Source organism: Saccharomyces eubayanus, chromosome XVI, assembly GCF_001298625.1.
Source record: "Saccharomyces eubayanus strain FM1318 chromosome XVI, whole genome shotgun sequence".
NCBI lineage: Eukaryota > Fungi > Ascomycota > Saccharomycetes > Saccharomycetales > Saccharomycetaceae > Saccharomyces > Saccharomyces eubayanus.
The window spans coordinates 840,002-859,904 of NC_030975.1; the positions used below are offsets into that span (position 1 = coordinate 840,002).

At 42.6% G+C, this 19,903-nt stretch overlaps 13 protein-coding genes across 13 annotated transcripts; 8 read left to right on the forward strand and 5 right to left on the reverse strand.

The window, feature by feature from the left end:
- Positions 1–1,301: 1,301 nt before the first annotated feature.
- DI49_5615 (uncharacterized protein) lies at positions 1,302–1,582 on the forward strand (the record flags this gene model as incomplete). The annotated part of the gene is made up of 2 exons (XM_018368591.1): positions 1,302–1,363; positions 1,474–1,582. The coding sequence occupies 2 exons, from the start codon at positions 1,302–1,304 to the stop codon at positions 1,580–1,582; spliced, it is 171 nt and encodes a 56-aa protein (XP_018219171.1).
- Positions 1,583–1,831: 249 nt separating this feature from the next.
- Positions 1,832–3,577, forward strand: BSP1 (Bsp1p; the record flags this gene model as incomplete). The annotated part of the gene is made up of 1 exon (XM_018368592.1): positions 1,832–3,577. One exon carries the CDS (start codon positions 1,832–1,834, stop codon positions 3,575–3,577), a length of 1,746 nt encoding a protein of 581 aa, XP_018219172.1.
- A 247-nt stretch (positions 3,578–3,824) lies between these two features.
- Positions 3,825–4,427, forward strand: DI49_5617 (pyridoxal 5'-phosphate synthase; the record flags this gene model as incomplete). Its single annotated transcript, XM_018368593.1, has 1 exon — positions 3,825–4,427. One exon carries the CDS (start codon positions 3,825–3,827, stop codon positions 4,425–4,427), a length of 603 nt encoding a protein of 200 aa, XP_018219173.1.
- A 137-nt stretch (positions 4,428–4,564) lies between these two features.
- Positions 4,565–5,878, reverse strand: VPS4 (AAA family ATPase VPS4; the record flags this gene model as incomplete). Its single annotated transcript, XM_018368594.1, has 1 exon — positions 4,565–5,878. One exon carries the CDS (start codon positions 5,876–5,878, stop codon positions 4,565–4,567), a length of 1,314 nt encoding a protein of 437 aa, XP_018219174.1.
- Positions 5,879–6,071: 193 nt separating this feature from the next.
- Positions 6,072–6,737, reverse strand: CSA1 (Csa1p; the record flags this gene model as incomplete). Its single annotated transcript, XM_018368595.1, has 1 exon — positions 6,072–6,737. One exon carries the CDS (start codon positions 6,735–6,737, stop codon positions 6,072–6,074), a length of 666 nt encoding a protein of 221 aa, XP_018219175.1.
- A 278-nt stretch (positions 6,738–7,015) lies between these two features.
- DPB2 (DNA polymerase epsilon noncatalytic subunit) lies at positions 7,016–9,076 on the forward strand (the record flags this gene model as incomplete). Its single annotated transcript, XM_018368596.1, has 1 exon — positions 7,016–9,076. One exon carries the CDS (start codon positions 7,016–7,018, stop codon positions 9,074–9,076), a length of 2,061 nt encoding a protein of 686 aa, XP_018219176.1.
- A 58-nt stretch (positions 9,077–9,134) lies between these two features.
- BET2 (Rab geranylgeranyltransferase BET2) lies at positions 9,135–10,112 on the reverse strand (the record flags this gene model as incomplete). Its single annotated transcript, XM_018368597.1, has 1 exon — positions 9,135–10,112. The coding sequence occupies one exon, from the start codon at positions 10,110–10,112 to the stop codon at positions 9,135–9,137; it is 978 nt and encodes a 325-aa protein (XP_018219177.1).
- Positions 10,113–10,344: 232 nt separating this feature from the next.
- On the forward strand, positions 10,345–11,742 carry PRP4 (U4/U6-U5 snRNP complex subunit PRP4; the record flags this gene model as incomplete). Its single annotated transcript, XM_018368598.1, has 1 exon — positions 10,345–11,742. The coding sequence occupies one exon, from the start codon at positions 10,345–10,347 to the stop codon at positions 11,740–11,742; it is 1,398 nt and encodes a 465-aa protein (XP_018219178.1).
- A 53-nt stretch (positions 11,743–11,795) lies between these two features.
- Positions 11,796–13,766, reverse strand: HDA3 (Hda3p; the record flags this gene model as incomplete). Its single annotated transcript, XM_018368599.1, has 1 exon — positions 11,796–13,766. One exon carries the CDS (start codon positions 13,764–13,766, stop codon positions 11,796–11,798), a length of 1,971 nt encoding a protein of 656 aa, XP_018219179.1.
- A 223-nt stretch (positions 13,767–13,989) lies between these two features.
- AOS1 (E1 ubiquitin-activating protein AOS1) lies at positions 13,990–15,027 on the forward strand (the record flags this gene model as incomplete). Its single annotated transcript, XM_018368600.1, has 1 exon — positions 13,990–15,027. One exon carries the CDS (start codon positions 13,990–13,992, stop codon positions 15,025–15,027), a length of 1,038 nt encoding a protein of 345 aa, XP_018219180.1.
- A 305-nt stretch (positions 15,028–15,332) lies between these two features.
- On the reverse strand, positions 15,333–17,639 carry SEC23 (GTPase-activating protein SEC23; the record flags this gene model as incomplete). Its single annotated transcript, XM_018368601.1, has 1 exon — positions 15,333–17,639. One exon carries the CDS (start codon positions 17,637–17,639, stop codon positions 15,333–15,335), a length of 2,307 nt encoding a protein of 768 aa, XP_018219181.1.
- Positions 17,640–18,118: 479 nt separating this feature from the next.
- Positions 18,119–18,379, forward strand: SMX3 (mRNA splicing protein SMX3; the record flags this gene model as incomplete). Its single annotated transcript, XM_018368602.1, has 1 exon — positions 18,119–18,379. The coding sequence occupies one exon, from the start codon at positions 18,119–18,121 to the stop codon at positions 18,377–18,379; it is 261 nt and encodes an 86-aa protein (XP_018219182.1).
- A 297-nt stretch (positions 18,380–18,676) lies between these two features.
- Positions 18,677–19,480, forward strand: DPM1 (dolichyl-phosphate beta-D-mannosyltransferase; the record flags this gene model as incomplete). Its single annotated transcript, XM_018368603.1, has 1 exon — positions 18,677–19,480. The coding sequence occupies one exon, from the start codon at positions 18,677–18,679 to the stop codon at positions 19,478–19,480; it is 804 nt and encodes a 267-aa protein (XP_018219183.1).
- Between the last annotated feature and the right edge of the window lie 423 nt (positions 19,481–19,903).

Genomic DNA, 19,903 nt, shown 5'->3' on the forward strand with positions numbered 1-19,903 from the left:
CACTTAGGTCCAGTTACTATAAATTCACTGAATCTCGTACAAGTATTCGATTGTCTCAGGAAATTACACCAACATAACTAATAGCATTGATTATAAGTTAGGTTATGTCGGCGTAGCTGTGTTTCCTTGGATCAAATAATGCCTCTTTCAGATGAAGTATTGCATACATGCTTCTCTGAAAACGGACATGGCCTCCATCAGCTGGATTACCTATCTTTTACACAGGGCAGCACCAATAGGTTTAACGATCTAGCAAGCGTCGCTTCCGATAATACTGTGGTTTATAGTAATATACAAGACCCTACAAGACCCTAATACAGATGTCTTTGCTGCTATGGCCGAAGGGGTACTAGCCCCAATCACTAGCCCCAATCACCGATTTATATAAATGCGACACTGACATGGTCATCGGATTCAGTAGTGGTACTTACTAAACTGGGGTCGCCATGTTGATAATTAGTTTAGTAAGTTGTAATAATTAAGAATAAGCAGTTCTTTCTTATTATTATATAAGAGAGGCATATAAAACACACGCTGATTAGTTATAGGAAACCCAATGGTCTAAGTATAATTCAGAACATTGACAATAAGTTCTCAGGAATAACATATCTTCTTATGTACTAATTTTTGATCAATTAATAGGTCTTTATACTCATCTTCATTAAGTGTGTTTGTTTCAGATCAACATAATTAATATCATATTAAAGAACGTTCAAGATCGCCTGTTTTGACATAAAGAATATTATGTCCGAGATCACCCCTTATTCCAACACTAACATAAAGGCAGACGTACAAGTAAAGCAGAAATTTTGCCTCCGTAAAGAGGCCGGTTGTTATGCTTTTAAAACAACTAAGCAATTTCGCTATTGTATAACCAAATAACGTTTCTGCGTCTTTCACGACAGCCGACAAAGTCGTAGCTAAGAATAAGAGGGAAGAACGGTGTAGAATTGCCAGACATAGGACAGGGAATTGAATCCACACTAGGCCATCTTTAAAAGCAAATACCGCTCACCTTTAGATTCTACTTCCCAGTTATTTAACGCACCGTATAATGACTCTTTTTGGGCATAAAAAATTGCTTATCGCTTCGCACGCCATTATTTTTTGACAAATACTGAAAAAATCGCTTAAGGGAGAAGAACAAAAGCAGCGTAAGTTAGTAAAGACTATTACGATAAAGAACAAAACCCGAAAGCAAGCACCGCAATAAAATGAAACCTGTTGTATCCACTGGCAAGGCATGGTGCTGTACCGTCCTATCGGCGTTTGGTGTGGTGATTCTTTCCGTGATTGCTCATATGTTTAACACAAACCATGAATCCTTTGTAGGATCAATAAATGATCCTGAAGACGGACCTGCGTATGTTATATCCTTTCTTATACCCTTTCTGTTTTCGTTACCTTCCACGATCTCTTAAATCTTCCTCCCTTACTAACTATCATTGTAAATACCATCTCCGTTGTTTATAGTGTTGCACATACCGTTTATTTGGCTGCATTGGTATACCTGATGTTTTTCGTATTCTGCGGATTCCAAGTATACTTGGCCAGAAGAAAACCTTCGATCGAGTTGCGTTAATCTTGAGCTCAATGGGATAATACCAAATGCATTAATACTGTCCAACTGTTCTATATACTTATCGTAACCTCGTTCCATGTGACATTCTTTTATTTTTATTGCAATTCTCGATAATAACAAATAAAATGAGATATACTATAGGAATGAGTATATAACATATATTTATATACATATGCATATATATAAGTTTCTAATCAATAAAAGTCACAACATCCGACCTTTCCATAGGGTCTTGCTTGTTTCACTAAGATGACCCAGTATGAACGTGACCCTGAGCTGGTGAATTTTTTGTCAAAAGTAGAAGACCTGGACTCTAAAAGATACAATAGTAGTTCAATCACGAATCCATCCAGACAACCCCTTTCGCCTGTGAACAACGACTCACCAGGACACAGGAACGTTAGGAGAGCCAATACAACGACAACCGAAAACGAAGAACGCAGGAACAGGTCGGCCAATTTAGCTTACCGATCTGCTTATAATTATGAAATGACATTCTCCCCCAAGAAAACTCACTACTCATTAAAAGAGCTGGATCTTGAACGGGCGACACCAAATTCGAATTTGAATGAACCTCGCCCTCAAAACGCAAAGGAATTTGTTATTTCCGAAGAGGATTATTTACTTTTACAGAAGATGAAAGCTTCTCAATCGCCTAATGATTATAGTTGCAGTAAACCATCACCTTCTTTTAGAAAGGACCATCGCGTGCCAAGTCGAGGCCGACCCAGAGACAAGGAAATAGTTACTGTTCAATATGATTTTGACTTCCAAGAGACAGCTCGTTTGCCCGCTTCGTCTTCTTCTTCCTCACCCACACCACCACCAATGCCCACCAGGCGTAGCCATGTTCAAGTCATTGAAGATGAAGAGAAACCAATGCTTCCAATAAGACCCGCTAAGGCGGAAATTGTCGAACGCCCGCTACGAAGGATCACTAAGCTGGAATTGCCGGTGCCTGAGCCCGTCAAGCCCAAACCGCCTGTTTCACGTTCCACGAAGCCGACAAGCTTTTTGAGCTCTTTGCAAGATAACAAGTTAACAATGGCAAATAGCCATGGTTCAGAAGTAGAGACACCTACGAAAATAGTAAAGAACTCTCACATTGACTACCTGGATTCCATACAATTAAAACCAGCCACTTTATCATCTACAATAAATAATAAGCCTAAGCCTACACCACCTTCTCCCCCGGCGAAGAGGCTTCCCAGGTCTGAAAGCTTTATTAAGTCTGCATTGAATTCGAACTTAACGACAACATCTAAACCTTCTTTACCTGAAAAACCTCAGGAACTACGAAATGCAAAGCTGACCGTCCAAAGGGCAAAACCGAGCATACCGCCAAAGAAAGTAGAGCTAAACCTCGCGTTGCCTGACTTGCGTCCTGTAGAGACTTCTTCAACGAAACAAAAATTTGAACATTCCATGGATTTACCTAAATTACGATCCAGTAACCGTAACGTCAAGAAACAAGAAGATGATAGCATTCCAGAAGCAATTAAAAATATTCAGAACTTAAAAAAAACAAAACATGAAAAGCCTGCAATTCCACAGAAGAAAACATTCCTGGCCAATGGCTTAAAACCCACAGCAGTTGAAACCGACGGTGATGTGAGCAAGCTAAAAAACAATGAGCCGGAAGCTCTCTCGTTAAGAAATAATCTCAAAAAGAGCCCTCCAAAAGCACCAGAACGTAAGATTTCAATGCCAGAAGCATTACGAAGAATTGAATTAATGAAAAAATCCAAAACTGAGCCCGCGCTGGAGCCTGCGAAGGAACTTAGTATAAACGCGAGATTGGATGCAATAATTGCGTCCAAGAATTTGAGGTCCTCCAATACTGTACCGGAGTTTAACAGTGTTAAAACCACTGCTAAGACTTCTGACGACATTAATGTATCCAAACGGGACGAAGCAAAGGAAACAAAACCCCTGGTACACGTTAATAAAAATAGGGCCCGTGGTCCTAGAAGAAAACCTCCCACACACGTATGAATACGCGGCTCGCTTCTGTGTTGTACCTATGCACATACACATATAATGTAATAATAAATAATACGGTAACCTAATATTTTTGTATCTGTCCACTTATTACCGTCACTTCCCACGTCAAAATAGTAGCAATTCTCCCCTTATGGAGATGAAGAAATATATATAATTGAACCTGACGTTCTATACACTTTTTCACGGGAAACAACAACCGCAAGCATTCAGGTCATCCACAGTTGCAAATATCACTATCATGGCTTGGACTAGCACATTACCGGTACACCTATTGAATTTGATCAAAAATTCCAAGTATGTTCACGTAGCTACCTGCTCTAAAGAGTGCATCCCCTCAGTGGCATTGATGAACTATATCTACGTACCAGGTGAAAAGTTGTTTGGTCAAACAGACATCAAAAACGATTACATTATATTTGTTACTCCCGAGAATACGCAAAAGTTTAATAACATCAAGGAAAACCCTAAAGTGGCTTTACTATTTCATGACTGGATCATCGCTAATAATTTGTCAGTTGGGAAGGAAAGCATATCAGAGACTCCAACCCCAACACCAGTTTCTCAAGACGAACAACGCCAAAGTAAGCTTCTGAATTTGTTGCAAGAACTTAACCAAGCTGAATTGAACCAGATGAGTGCGTCTATCGGGGGCCAAACTGAAATCATAGATCCAGGAACTGAAGAATCAAAGTACTACAAGGACTTAATACTAAAGGCCAACCCTGACGCTAGAGCCTTTATATTTGAAGAAAACACTGCTGTAATTAAAGTTAGAATTGACAACGCTAGAGTGTCCAATAATGAGAACAGAACAATGTTTTTAAGTAACGAAAAAAGTTGATCATAGCGAGAAACCCACTCTCCCTTGCCTTTTTTTTATATTTATCTATTTTTGCATACTTTTCATTTATATTTTATTTTTTCTTTTGACATACACAAAAAAATCTACATTAATACATTAATTAATCGACTAGTTAGTTAGTTACCTTCTTGGCCAAAATCTCTTGTGAACTGTTCTTGTTTCAGCAAATCATCCTCGTTAACAGTAGGTCTCGTCGACTTGATGGCCTTCAAGAAATCCTTTATGGTAAGGTCAGGTTCTTTTAGTTCGTCAGCTTCGATATCAGTCCAACTCATTTCAATGGCGTCATCATCACCGGGAGAGCACGGCGTTAGTTTCTTTGAATCATCTTGCTCTGTAGACACATCCTTGAAATGAGTGGCGCCCTGAATCTTCCTTATTGGCTGCATCAGAGCATCTTTTACCACCACGGCAATATCACTCCCAGAATAACCTTCAGTCATCCCACCCAAAGTTCTATAATCTTCTTTGGTCAACAAGCAGGGGGTGTCGCCGACGTTAATCTCGAACATAGTGGTTCTGGCCGCTAAATCTGGCAATGGTATGTATATTCTTCTTTCAAATCTTCTTCTGATGGCACTGTCTAGTTGCCATGGAATGTTCGTGGCACCGAGGACCAATACGCCCTGGGAATCATTTCCTACACCATTCATTTGTACTAGCAACTCGGTTTTAATTCTTCTGCTTGCTTCACTTTCCCCCTCACCTCTGGTTCCTGTAAGCGCATCCACTTCATCAATGAAGATGATAGAAGGCTTGTTCTCTCTTGCCATGGCAAACAACTGTTTCACCAGTTTTTCAGATTCACCCATCCATTTAGAGACCAAGTCACTAGAACTAACACTGAAGAAAGTAGAATTAGCCTCGGTGGCCACAGCTTTCGCCAAGTACGATTTACCCGTACCCGGTGGTCCGTATAATAAAATTCCTGTTGTGGGCTTACGATTACCTTTGAACAAATGTGGGAACTTCACAGGCAAGATAACGGCTTCTTTAAGGGCCTCCTTAGCTCCTTCCAGCCCAGCCACGTCTTCCCATTTGACATTAGGCTTCTCGGATAAGATGGCACTCGATAGAGCACCTCTTAGTTTTTTGTTGTCTTCACCACCGTTATCCTCACCTTCCTCTTGCGAGATTTTCTTATTACCACTCGTGGAACCACTACCGGCACTAGGGGACTTCTTCCCCCCACTTGTCTCGTCAGTTTCCAAATGCTTCTTCAATTGCTCTGCACGGTTCAGATACTCTGTGAACTTTGCTCTTATCAACTCCTTCGACTTGGGGTTCTTTTCGTACTTCAAAGCCAGCATCAAATAGTCTAATCCGTTGTAGTACGCCGTATAAGCCTCTTCATACTGCGTTGCCGTGTCCAAATCAATGGCCTTTTGGACCAGCTCTATCCCCTTGCTCAAAAAATCTCCCGTACTCATCGATACTCCATCCACTATAGGCACGCTGTGATGCCTCTTTTGCTTTATCGTATCTTCAACCCATGATAGATCGTCCAATTTCTGAGGTTCTTGTTTTTTTTTCACCCAGCGGGGGTTGCCCGAAAAGCAATGCAATAAATAATATCAAGCAAATATATGTACAGAAAAGAAACATCGTGGACATAGGGCGGTTCTATTGGGCCTGGGAAAGCGATTCCTCAGTGGGAGATTCTCTTAGGATATTCGTCTGGGGTAGTTTCGGATACTTGGCGTAAAAGTTGGGGCCCTTGGGGGGCTGCAATGCCGAAAGTGGTCTCTGGCGAGACTGGAGCGGCGACATGTGGATTGGGCTCGAAGTCACTAATGGGTTCACCGCTCTCACTGGAGAGGGCGGCAAAATTTCAGTAGGCTTGAGATTGTCCCGTTCAATGTTTTTCATGTCTCTGCGGGACTCGAGGTACCTTTGGTCGATGTTCGCATCGTCCAGCACCGATTGCAGCAAGTGGCACTTCTCCTTGACAAATTGTAGTTCCTTTTGCGTGGATTGCAGTTGCAGTTGTAGTTGCGCGAATTTGGCTTGCCATTGCAGAGGCACACAGTCGTAAGGAGACGCAGACGAAGAGGTTACGCTTTCTTCTTCCTCCTCGACGGGTGTTCCCCACACACGTGCCCGGATCATTGCAACCATCTTTGAAACGCTGAACCCAAACGCATGCTGTTGGGCCCTTTTCTTTGAGATATTCTTGTAGTTCTTGGAACGTGTCCTCTGCGAAGCGTGCCGGACGTTGCTTCTTTCACGAGGTACGGACGCTAACTTGCGGTTCCTCTGTGTTCCTGGTGCCTTGTCTTGAACTCCCATTGCAACTCTCGATGCCAAACCAACCTTCTTTGCCTTCTCTAGACCTGCCCTGTGGTGATTTTGTTCTTTCCATATATCTTCAAGATGGAGTCCAAAAAAAGAAAAAAGTAACAAAAAGAGTAGAAATGGCGCGACGCGTTAATTCCTCGCGTGAAATAATAGCATGAAATATTTCAGTTGGCCATAGTTGGCACGTTCAGATTTGAGATGCCTTTGGATATCCGGACTGCTTACGTCTGCAAAGTAAGTCAAGTCTCACAAAAGCATTTGAGCGTGAGATGTTTAGTTCAGGGAGCGTTCTACCTGTGAAAATTCAGCCTCCCCTGCTCAGGCCACTGGCGTACAGAGTTCTGTCAAGAAAATATGGTCTATCGATTAAGTCCGATGGGTTATCTGCTCTGGCAGAGTTTGTCGGCACTAACATAGGCACCAATTGGAGACAGGGGTCTGCTACGATAAGATTCCTCGAGCAATTTGCGACGGTGTGGAAGCAACAGGAAAGAGGATTGTTCATCGACCAAGACGGGGTTAAAGAGGTGATTCAGGAGATGAAAGAGCGTGAAAAGGCTGAATGGAGCCACGAACACCCTACCCAGCACGGCGATGATATACTGAGGCATAGTGGCGATGACAGCGACGATGACATGCCCATGGCAGCTGATTCCTCTTTACAAAATGCATTATTATCTTCACCCATTCGAGACCCCATCAATGAGAACAAGCACAACGTTTCTTCCAGGTTAGAGAAATCTAAAAACCTGGACTGGAGAGACTATTTCAAAGTTATCAATGCTTCGCAGCAACAAAGGTTCTCATATAATCCCCGTAAAATGCAGTTCATTTTCGTTGCAAATAAAAAGGAGAATTTATTGGGCAGCAGTACGGGGTTTCTACCTGATATTGCGGATAAAGTACAGATGTTCCTGACAAGATATTATCTCACCAACGATAGAGTCATGAGAAACGAGAATTTTCAAAACAGCGACATGTTCAATCCATTGTCCTCTATGGTGTCGTTACAAAACGAACTATCCAATGCTGGCCAAAAACAGCAATTCAATAGCATGAATATCACGCCAATCAAGAATCTGCTAGGTAGAGATGCTCAAAATTTTTTAATATTGGGCCTCCTGAACAAGAACTTCAAGGGAAATTGGTCAATAGAAGATCCTTCTGGCTCCGTAGAAATCGACATTTCACAAACTATCCCCACGCAGGGCCATTATTATGCACCAGGTTGCATGGTCCTTGTAGAAGGTATATATTACTCTGTGGGGAATAAGTTTCACGTCACTTCTATGACTTTACCTCCTGGTGAAAGAAGAGAAATTACATTGGAGACTATGGGTAATTTGGATCTTCTAGGTATACATGGGCTTTCCAATAACAACTTTATTGCTCGTTTGGACAAAGACTTAAAAATCAGATTACATCTATTAGAAAAGGAATTAACTGACCACAAATTCATAATTCTCGGCGCTGATTTATTCTTGGATGATTTGAGAATTATGACCGCGTTGAGTAAAATATTACAAAAGTTGAATGACGATCCGCCAACATTGTTGATCTGGCAAGGTTCCTTTACTTCAATCCCCGTTTTTGCTTCAATGAGTAGTCGGAACGTGAGTAGTTCAACCCAGTATAAGAACAACTTTGACGCTTTAGCTACGCTATTGTCGCAATATGACAATTTGACTGAAAGAACCACAATGATATTCATTCCGGGCCCTAATGATCTGTGGGGATCAATGATCTCACTTGGGGCGAATGGCATATTACCACAGGATGCCATTCCTAGTGTGTTTACCAAAAAAATGAACAAAGTTTGCAAAAATATTATTTGGAGTTCAAACCCAACAAGGATAGCGTACTTATCTCAAGAAATAGTACTCTTCAGAGACGATTTGACTGAAAGATTCAAAAGACACCATTTGGAATTTGCATTTAACGAAAATGAAGAATCGTATACTGAAAGTGCTAATACGACAACCAAAGATACTGATATCGTTCCAATCGATGAATTAGTAAAAAATCCAGATCAATTACCACAAAAAGTTCAAGAATCAAGAAAGCTCGTAAAAACTATATTAGATCAGGGCCATTTATCACCCTTTGTTGATTCTATACGCCCAATTTCATGGGATTTAGATCATACTTTAACACTCTGTCCCATACCATCAACAATGATTTTATGTGACACAACGTCTGCACAATTTGATTTGACATACAACGGCTGTAAAGTCATTAACCCTGGAAGTTTTATTCATAATAGGCGTGCGAGGTATATGGAGTATATTCCATCCACAAAGAAAACTATACAGGAGGAAATATATTTCTAAGTAATGCATTTAAATAAAGAAAACTTAACACTTTCGAAGAAGATCAAGCAATGCCCATCTATTTGTATGGATATTTTTTGAATTTGGCTGTGATGGAGCTTGGCATACAATATACAGGATCTATTGGAACTAGATCACCGTACCCCATTAAACTTAGGCCAGCAACCCCAAAGACAGTATGGAAAACATCAACTTCATTTTCAGGTCTATCACTTATTCCGCCCTTTTTCTCATCTTGACAATTTAGTATGAACTCAGTTAATTTCTCGTAGTTTATCCAGTCCAGTTTATCAATAATAGCCAGTGAAGATAAAACCCACCAACTGTAACAAACATCAGGTAGTTTACTTGGCCTACCGTTCAATCCACCTTCTGGTAATTGCCGCTCGCAAAGCCACCATCCAATCTCTTCTAATTGATCATGATTTAGCGCGTTTAACCTGTTCGCAATAGCCAAAGCACCAAGGCACGTAAAAGCTTGCGCTGCGTGTGATTCAGCATTAGGGCACAATCCAAATCCACCGTCAAAATTATAACACTTTAGTACAAATTTCACTGCAGGATCAACCACTTCCGGCGTCAATTCGCCCAAAATCGACAGCGCACTCAACGCCGTATAAACAAATCTTGTATCGACTTCCCCAAACCTGTCACCTTGAAATGAGCCATCCTCCAATTGGTTGCCACGAATAAATGCAACCAATCGAGCTTTACGCTCTTCGCCGAGAACGTCTAAGGCATCATACGTGGCCAAAATCTGCACCCCGGACAGTGTGGTCAATAAGTGTGCATCATGCCTTGGAAATGGTGCAAATGCGCCATATTTATCGTCCCAGCAACTGAGCACAAACGATATAACCTCATCTTTTGCAAACGTCTCGGAAGAATCAAGCACACATAGGGCTGTAAGCCCCCAATACATCCCGTTTAAACGAAGATGTTCCGTAAGCCAATATTCAAAATTGTGTTTCTTGGAATCTAGTGATTCAATGTAGCGAATATGTTTCTCCTTAAGCAACGCTGACAGTCCCGACATCTCGAAAAACTTTGAGCTGGGTGGATAATACACATTACTACTGGGAATAACGCTTGTATACCACTTAATGGCCTAATGCTCTTATTATAGCTATTGACAGTTAAACGTCACTCGCCACGAATATGTTAAAGATGAAGAATAAGTCATTAAAAGGTTGCTGTATGATCGCCGATTGACAATTCACAGCAAAACTAAAGGTCATATCCGATGACAGTACTTGACCAAAAGGGGTATGAGTAAAGGTGTTTCGTTTGAAAATCTTCCAGTGGATTTGCAACATAAGAGTGTTACACAAAATGAAAGTACCGCTGATATATTAAGCCAGTTACCACATGAACGATTACAAGCTGTCCTTGAGAAGGTGCCAGAAGATGACGTTGAAGTGAGAAAAGTACTATTGTTATTGAAGAAGCCAGAAGTGGTGGATAATGAAGATGTGCAGCAGAGAAGGGTACGACTGGCTGAAGCGCTGATAACTGATGAAGTTGATCCATCTGGTATCTCAAATACAGCAGAAGTAAATACCGAAGAGGAAGACGAGGAAGATGACGAGGAGTTTTTTACGCCAGCAACTTCTGAGCTAATATCTGCTAGGAAATTTCTAGTCAAATACTCATTAGAGAGATCTCGAAAGAGGTTACAGGCAGAGATGCAAAGGCACCAAAATTTCAATATAAAGGAAGAGTTACTTAGTCGACGAGCGGAACTAGAACGTATGGCAAATTTAGAACTTGCTGGATCTCAATTAGTATCTACTAGGCCTATATCAGCCGTCTCTTTATCACCGGATAATGATTATATCGCAACTGGAAGCTGGGCGGGTGATATTAACATATTGAATTCTCAAACGCTACAACCGTTAGCACAGAAACTCGATTCTCACATAGGGAAAATTGGGGCTGTACAATGGCATCCTGGATCAAACAATCAAATAATATCATGTGCAGAAGATGGACTCATCAAAAATTTCCAATACTTAAACGAGGAAGGGGACTTACGGTTATTGGGAGACCTTGTGGGGCACGAAAGACGTGTCTCTGATTTGAAGTACCATCCCAGTGGTCAATTTATAGGCAGTGCCTCTCACGATATGACGTGGAGGCTCTGGGATGCTTCCACGTACCAAGAGCTTCTATTGCAAGAAGGTCATGCCAAGGGGGTATTCTGTTTGTCTTTCCAATGTGATGGATCGCTTGTTTGTAGCGGTGGAATGGACTCCCTTGCAATGATATGGGACATACGATCTGGGAATAAGGTGATGTCTCTAACCGGACATTCAAAACCCATATACACTGTTGATTGGTCAACAAACGGACATCAAGTAGCCACCGGTGGTGGTGATGGATTGATCAATGTTTGGGATATAAGACAACGAGACGGTGGTCAAGTACACCAAATTTTGGCACACCGAAACATCGTTACTAAAGTTCAATTCTCAAAAGACGATAATGGCAAAAAACTTGTATCTTGTGGTTATGATAATCTGATTAATGTATATAGTAGTGACAATTGGTTGAAAGTGGCAAGCCTGGAAGGTCATACTGATAAAATTATTAGTTTGGATATTTCAAACGACTCCCAGTATTTAGTGAGCGGTGGTTGGGACAGGTCAGTGAAGATCTGGAATTGATTGTATTCGCCTGTCTATTCAAGAACTACTTAGACTTTTGTTTAGTACGTTATTTACTTATATACTACCTGGTTTTTCGTTTTGGGTTTTTTCTTCATATTACCATTCTGAGTACGTACTCTTGATATTGATAAATTTTCTAAATTTTCCATTGTCTTGGACAGTTGTTCTACTAACTCTTTATTCAAATCATTTTCAAGCTTAATTTCCCCTTTTAGAAGGGAAATCTTCTCCCGCACTTCTTCCTTGATAGTCTCAGCGTCTCCAAGTTTCAATTTCAGTTCATTTTCTAATTCTCTTCTCTTATTACCAAGCTTGCTTGTCTCTTCGCCATTTTCTCTTATAACATCACCTGCTCTTTTAATTTCTTGTTCCATATATTCCCTTTCAGTATCTTTTGATTTATTTATTCTGTCTTCCTTCTCGATCTCATCTTGTAGATTAATAGTTTTAATGAATAATTCTTCTAATTTGGCGAATCTTTCACCTTGAGCCGCTAAATTTTTCTTCAGAATTTCAACTTCTTTCTCTAATGTTTCAATTTGGGATAACTTAGAGCTGCTTCCAACTTCTAGTTCGTGGGACTTTTTTAAGTTTTCACCATTCGTTCGTACTGCCCCATCATATTCTTCAACGATTTTTTCATCTTTGTTCGAGAAGAATTGTAAATGATCATCTTGTAAAGCGTTCAGACACGAGTAGTCGTTTAGCTCTTGTTTTTGCAAGCAAATATCCATATATATTTCCCCCATTGACTGGATCAATTTATGTGTTATAATTCCACTCGATAAATGATAATTTACACCAGAGGAGTTGTCAGCAGTGGTGATACCTGTTAATTGAGTCATATCTTGTTTCAATGGATTTGTGTAATAATCATTCTTCAATCTTTTGGTGGAATAGAAACATGGAGCGTCAGTATCCTCGATTCCAACAGCATTAGGCGATGATGATTTATTAGGCCCACAACGCCCTCTTTTTTTTGAATAGTTAGCAAAGGCATCTTCTAGTTGGTCATCTGATTTTTTGAAATGAACTTCTGTTAACAAAGATCTTTCTACATCCATCGAGGTGTATTGCTTTAATGGGTAAATATCTGGTAAGGGCCACGGTACTGTTGGGGTTTCTAACCAGTCTACCAAGTAATGTAATTTTTGTGAATAAATAGGTCTCAAATCCGGTGGTAGCGTACCTAAACGGTCCCTCAGGATTACCATAGCTGCAGTGACATTCTCCAAGTATTCTCTACTATTCTTATCGAATTTTTTACCGAAAAATAAAGTACAATGGTCAATCGAATTAATGGCTACTAATCTAACAATCGGAGCATACTTTTCAAGACCTTTCTTCTCTCTCTTATATTGTAAGATGTATTGGATATCTTTATGAGTTGTGTCCACCGTGGTGTCTAAACAGATCAGCATATCAAACCGAGCCTTAGATTTTATCGGATGCTGTACCAATTTCAAACCTTCAGAAGGAAATAAATGAACAGTACATGAAAAATCATTAGGCTTCTGCTTTGACTTGATGGAATGACCATCGTATCTTTTAATATGTACCTTGTTCCCCAGAAGTAAAGCCTCCAACAAATCCATTGTTCTTCCTGGCCTGCAGACAATGGCCGTCTCGGTTTCATATTCTTGAACAAGGTTTATAAGATCTCTCAAAACGTTGAACTTCCCACCACTCTCTGCCAAATGTGCAGGAACATCTCTAGTGATTAATGATTTAGGCATATAATGGTCTATCAATAAGTACGGATGGGTTGCTACCAGTGAACCATTCAGACACATAGTCCGCATAGACTCGAGGATGACATCCTCTTTATAATGCGAAGTTTCAAAATATCTCAAAATGTCAGAATAGTGTAGTGATACTATCTGATCTGTAAGCTCCTTTTGGTAAAGCGACATTGTAGTTGGTAGCCAATAATCACCGGAGGTGTTGCCTGATATGCCCAAGGTAGTGGCATCGACAATTGTGGGTATTGGTTTCGTATCCAAAATACGTAGTAAATCCATACTAAAGGTGTTTGGTTGGCCTTGTTGACTTTTGTTCTTTTTTTTTTCTTTTTGCCAAAGTTTTTATTTCTCTATTGTATATAATTGAAACTTTGGAAAATCTCGGTGTTATGGTTACTTAAACAACATCATATATTTTTCATTTTTAACTCTAAATTATCAAACCTAAACAGAAGAAAAGTTAATTGGGAAAACTAAACTAGTAACTGTAACCACGAGAAGTATGACTGAAGGAAAATTAAGTGAGGATGAAATTGCGCTGTACGATAGACAAATTCGTCTTTGGGGAATGGCAGCACAAGCCAATATGAGATCAGCAAGAGTATTGCTAATTAATCTTGGAGCCATTGGCTCCGAAATCAGCAAGAGTATTGTACTTAGCGGAATAGGACATTTGACAATATTGGATGGCCACAGAGTAACTGAAGAAGATTTGGGCTCTCAATTTTTTGTCGGCTCTGAAGATGTTGGCCAATGGAAATTAGATGCTGCCAAAGACAGGATCCAGGACTTGAATCCTCGTGTAGAGTTAAAGTTTGACAAGCAGGCCCTACACGAGAAAGACGAGATTTTTTTCCAGCAATTCGATTTAGTTGTAGCCACAGAAATGAAGGCTGATGAGGCAATTAAAGTTAACAAGTTAACCCGAAAATTAAACATTCCGTTATATGTTGCTGGTTCTAATGGACTATTTGCATACGTTTTTATTGATTTKATCGAATTCGTCTCAGAGGATGAAAAATTACGGAGCATAAGGCCTACTGTCGTTGGCCCTGTTTCAAGTAATCGAAGTATCATTGAAATCACCACTAGGAAAGATGAAGAAGATGAAACAAAACTTTATGAGCGTATCAAGACCAGAAATAGCTACAAATCTTTGGAAGAAGTACTATGTACAGCGACCCTGAAAGAAAAATTGACACGAAGACAGCTAAAAAGGGTCACCAGTATTTTGCCATTAACGCTCACATTGTTGCAACAGGAACTGAATGAGGGTAGTGAGAAGATAGGGTTTGAATTACTGAACCGAGAAGCAGCTGCATGGTGTGGGAAACTGGGTGTCCCTATGGCAATATTGAATGACGAATATATGCAACAAATTATCAATCAAAGATATATTGAATTTGCTCCTGTCGCAGCTATCATAGGGGGAACCGTCGCACAAGATGTCATTAATATCTTGGGTAAAAGATTGTCTCCTCTGAATAATTTCATTGTGTTTGATGGTGTTACTTTAGATATGCCTATTTTTGAGTTTTGATGATATATATATGCCTTAACGTATCACAGTGGCAGATAAGGAGAGAAAAATCAGTCGGTGAAGCATTATAGTCATATGTAAAGATAATAATAATAATAATGATAATAAAAAGTAGAAAAAAAATAGATACAGATATTTGTAGTAAAGAGAACATGTTACAAAAAAACGAAAGAAAAAACGTAAGGTAATTTCTATTTCTTTTTATTCAGGTCCAAAAGAAAATTCATGTGCCAGTGTACTGGGCAAGCCTTCTTGTAGTATACAAAAAGCCCAATAATAACCAAAAAAAAACAAGGGCATAATCTCTATGCTTGACCAGAGACGGCGACTTGTTGTAAGTGAGTCATGAAGTTTTGTAACGATACATCATCGGTCAGGACAATTGTAGACCCACCACGGGCCATATCTTGATAGTTGTCAGATGGATTCAATTTAGATAGTAAGAATCTTGCTTGAGAACCACCGGCTTCGGTGTCAATGAACCTTGGTAGTGGAAATCTATCTACTAATAATTCTGCGGCTTCTAGTTTTGGTTCTTCTAGAAGGGCTTTGAAATCGGCATATTGTGGATCGTCTTGGTAACCAGCCTTTCTCCACTGAGCGATTTGCTCACCGTGGTATATTAAGATAAAGAAGAAAGTGTCTAATAACAGAATGGTGTTTGGTTTGACGGAGATGGAATCTAGCAAGACAGGTTGAGGGTCATCTTCCATCGAGAAAGATGTCAAAGTGGGTTGGATCATGATTAAAGAATTAGTCGTATCCTCTCTTGTGAAAATATGTCTATAAAATGCAGTTTCATCGGGGGAATTATTAAAGACACTTAAGAACTGGGACCTTCTTAAATAGTAAGTGAATTGAGGATATAACGAAAAATTTGGAGCCAGTCTGAAGGATTGAGGGTCGTCCTTGTTATAGTCTGCATACTTTTGGCACAGCTTGATCAAAGTCCTGTCCAGCCATCTAATAACATCGGCTCCGTCATCAGTTTCAGCCTTGTGGACGGCGATACGTGCCATCAACACAGCCGCAGCTTCTTGATCGAAGGAAGCTGCGATAGCGGGGGTGCCGAAGGGTAGAAGTTGGTTTGCCACGGTGGTGACTCTGATACGGTTGGTACCAGAAGAGTGCTGGTAAGAGGTGATGAATTGAGTGTATGCTAGATGAGGTCTGTCTGCAGAACCAGGCGCAGACATGATTGGGTTGGAATTAGCCGCGGTGTTGGCAATATCGAAAAAAATTGCATACGAATGGTAAGGGGACAAAGCAGCCATTTTCCAAGTGGAAGTCGCACCGATACCGATTTCGGACTCGCTGATGTTGTTGGCGTCTGTCTTCTTTATGGCGGAGGCATGACCAATCAAGCCTTGAATCTTCAGGTCTTTGCTTGTCTTGACAGCCAGATTACCGTTGAAAGCCATTTTCAAATACCCTTCTTCATCCTTGGCAAACAGTCTTAAGTAGGATTGTTTGAAGATCGCGGTGGAAAAGGAATCGGTCAACAATAAGACACCACCGGTGGAGTCGGTCAACTGTTTCATTTCTGACATACCGATTTGATCGTAACAGCCGGCAAAGATGTCGACGGTGTGGCCGTTGGTGGCGACCCTCTGGGCGACTTGGTTGTAGAACTTGCTGGCCTTCTTGTAGTGCTGAGCGCGGTCAGAGTCGATGTCGTGGTGGGATCTCAAGGGGTCCTTCAACTCTGAATTGACAATCAGCCCTGGGGCYACGGTGCCTGGGCCAGCAGCGAAAAGAATGATTCTTGCAGGAATGTTCTTGTAGCAGCCTTGTAGAAGCAAAGAGGCAATGTTCAAAGCGGACCCGGTGGCTCTTAGTGGTCTGTGGCCTGCGGGCACGGACCATTGGTCCGGAGACAGGTTTTCGAGTAGTTGGTTCAACTTGAACTCGACTTGCTCTAGGGGTAGGAAGAACCTGTTCAAAGAGAACGGCGTGATCTTGTTTATGCTGTTCGGTAGATGCGACTGAGCACCGCCGGGGCCTGTGGGCTTCTGGCCCGTCAACATCTCGGTCAACGCCTCAAGCTGGTACTCTCTGTCGCCTCTGAACACGTTGCACCTGTCAATCGTCTCGCTGGACAGGTCGTGCAGCTGGACAACGTTGCCGTACGTGATCAGCCCGATGAGGGCGTTGGGGGGCAACAGTGACAGCGAGGTGATGATAGACTCCTTAAGCGAGTCCAGGTTCTCCGTCTCGGAAGTCAGGTCCACGACGAAGAAGAAGATGGGGGGCACAGTGACGGGCTTGTTGGTGACGTACTCAATGGTGGTCGACTGCAACTCCAGCGGCATGTTCTCCTGCGACAGGTTGGTGTACTGCGGAGGCAAGTGGTTTCTGGAGTTACAGATGGGACAACTCCAGGACGAGTTGCGAGGGTCGATCACACAATATGGGTTCAGAATGGACTTACAGTGTGGGCCGGAACACACGACCGGGTTGTATGGGGCGACATTCAATTCGTCGAACTCCTTCAAGGGAGTGTACAGGCAGCCGACGGGGACGACGTTGCTGTTGGCGTCGCTTCTGGTCGAGGGAAACACGTTCCAGGTGAAACGGACCCCGTTGATGTCTTCATTGGTCTCGAAGTCCATGGCTAGAAAAGAGGCAGGCGGGCGGGTTAGGTGCTGACTTCAGGTAATTGTGCGTCTTGCTCAATCTGGGAAGATCACAACAAGTATCTGTGTGTGTGTGTGTGTGTTTTTTTTCAAACGTGTTTTTCTTTTATTCTTGCTGGAACTTTCCTCCTGTGGGACAAACGAGAGGGCGAAAACATGCCGTCGCGAGCGACAAATGTCCCATCTAGCACTAATAACAGTGCTAGACACAACCACCACAATCCGGTGAGCCATTGTTCACCTGCCAGCACCCATCTTGCCAGTAACCGGCATGCCTTGAGGGCGCACAGAGGCCACACACCGCTGCAAGACCAGATCGCACCAGCCGGGTGACGCCTTTTCGCACCGCTGTTTTCGCCCAACGGCTTATAAACAGCAAGAGAAAGAAGAGCAAACTACGAGCAAGAGCACTTGGCAGACGGTGGCAACACAGCACAGCACAACACAGCAGGACGATGAGCGAGGCCAGTGACAGCAACGTGATGCAGCCCGTAAACCCGAAGCCCTTCCTCAAGGGCCTGGTCAACCACCGCGTGGGTGTCAAGCTCAAGTTCAACAACACCGAGTACAGGGGCACGCTCGTGTCTACGGACAACTACTTCAACCTACAACTGGAAGACACCGAGGAGTTCGTTGCAGGCGTCTCGCACGGTGTCCTGGGCGAGATCTTCATCCGCTGCAACAACGTGCTCTACGTCAGACAGCTGCCGAACTGAAACAATTCCGCAGGCTCTCCCTGTTCCTGTTCCTCTCCCTCTCTCCACACATCACTACATATCTCTACTGTAATACAATATTATATCTATAGCACCGCGCCGCGTATTAATTTTTCATTATTTTATTATTATTATTCTTTTTTTTTTCGTACTCGGGATTTCCCTCGCATGATAGCAAGAAAAACAAAGGATTCGCAGTATTTGAAAAACTTTTCAGTGTTCTTACGTGTCCCTAACCATTCATAATCACACATACACACACACACCCCCCACCGCAACGCCACACACACGCACACAATGAGCATTGAGTACTCCGTTATCGTTCCCGCCTACCACGAAAGGCTAAACATCAAGCCCCTAACCACCCGGCTGTTCGCCGGTATGGGCCCCGAGATGGCCAAGAAGACCGAGCTGATCTTCGTCGACGACAACTCGCAGGACGGCTCCGTCGAGGAGGTCGATGGCCTGGCCCACAAGGGCTACAACGTGCGCATCATCGTCAGGACCACCGAGCGCGGTCTTTCCTCCGCCGTGCTCAGGGGCTTCCACGAGGCCCAGGGCCAGTACCTCGTGTGCATGGACGCCGACCTGCAACACCCACCAGAGAGCGTTCCTGACCTGTTCCGGTCTCTACACGATCACGCGTTCACCCTGGGTACCAGGTACGCTCCCGGCGTTGGCATCGACAAGGACTGGCCGCTGTACAGACGCGTCATCTCCTCCACCGCCAGGATGATGGCCAGACCCTTGACCGTGGCCTCCGACCCCATGAGTGGGTTCTTTGGCCTGCAGAAGAAGTACCTGGAGAACTGCAACCCACGCGACATCAACTCGGAGGGCTTCAAGATCGCGCTTGAGCTGCTCGCCAAGCTGCCTCTGCCAAGAGACCCCAGACTGGCCATCGGCGAGGTGCCCTTTACTTTCGGTGTGAGAACCGAGGGTGAATCCAAGCTCTCGGGCAAAGTCATCGTCCAGTACTTGCAACAGCTGAAGGAGCTTTACGTTTTCAAGTTCGGCGCCAACAACCTCATCCTCTTCATCGCCTTTTGGTCCATCCTGTTTTTCTACGTGTGCTACCAGCTGTTCCATCTGGTCTTTTAAGGCGAGTCGTAACGAATACATGTCCCCGCCCCCCTTTCCGGTCACTTCTATATATATATGTCTTTACGTAGCTCTATTGTCTTTTATCTTCTACTGAATCCTTTTTTATTAACCTATTGTCTTCCGCCATGCGGTCACTATTGACGCTTCCTTCACCCTAGGGCTGCCGACTTATTTCAGCTAGGTCATGGCCCAGAATATTCCACACACCTCCTTCTTCCCCACCCCCACACGTAGGGCTGCATACCAAGCCCTACTGTATTGTCACTATGAGCGGCGCTACCAAAGTTCATCTAGCTTCTGGTTTTTTTTGTCACAGCAACCCCTTGAATTAGCCAATTCTTCTCGAGACGTTGCTCCCTTAATCTATCTGTCTATCTATTCTCTCCCCACACCCCCCCGGTTTTGTTGTGATTATATATA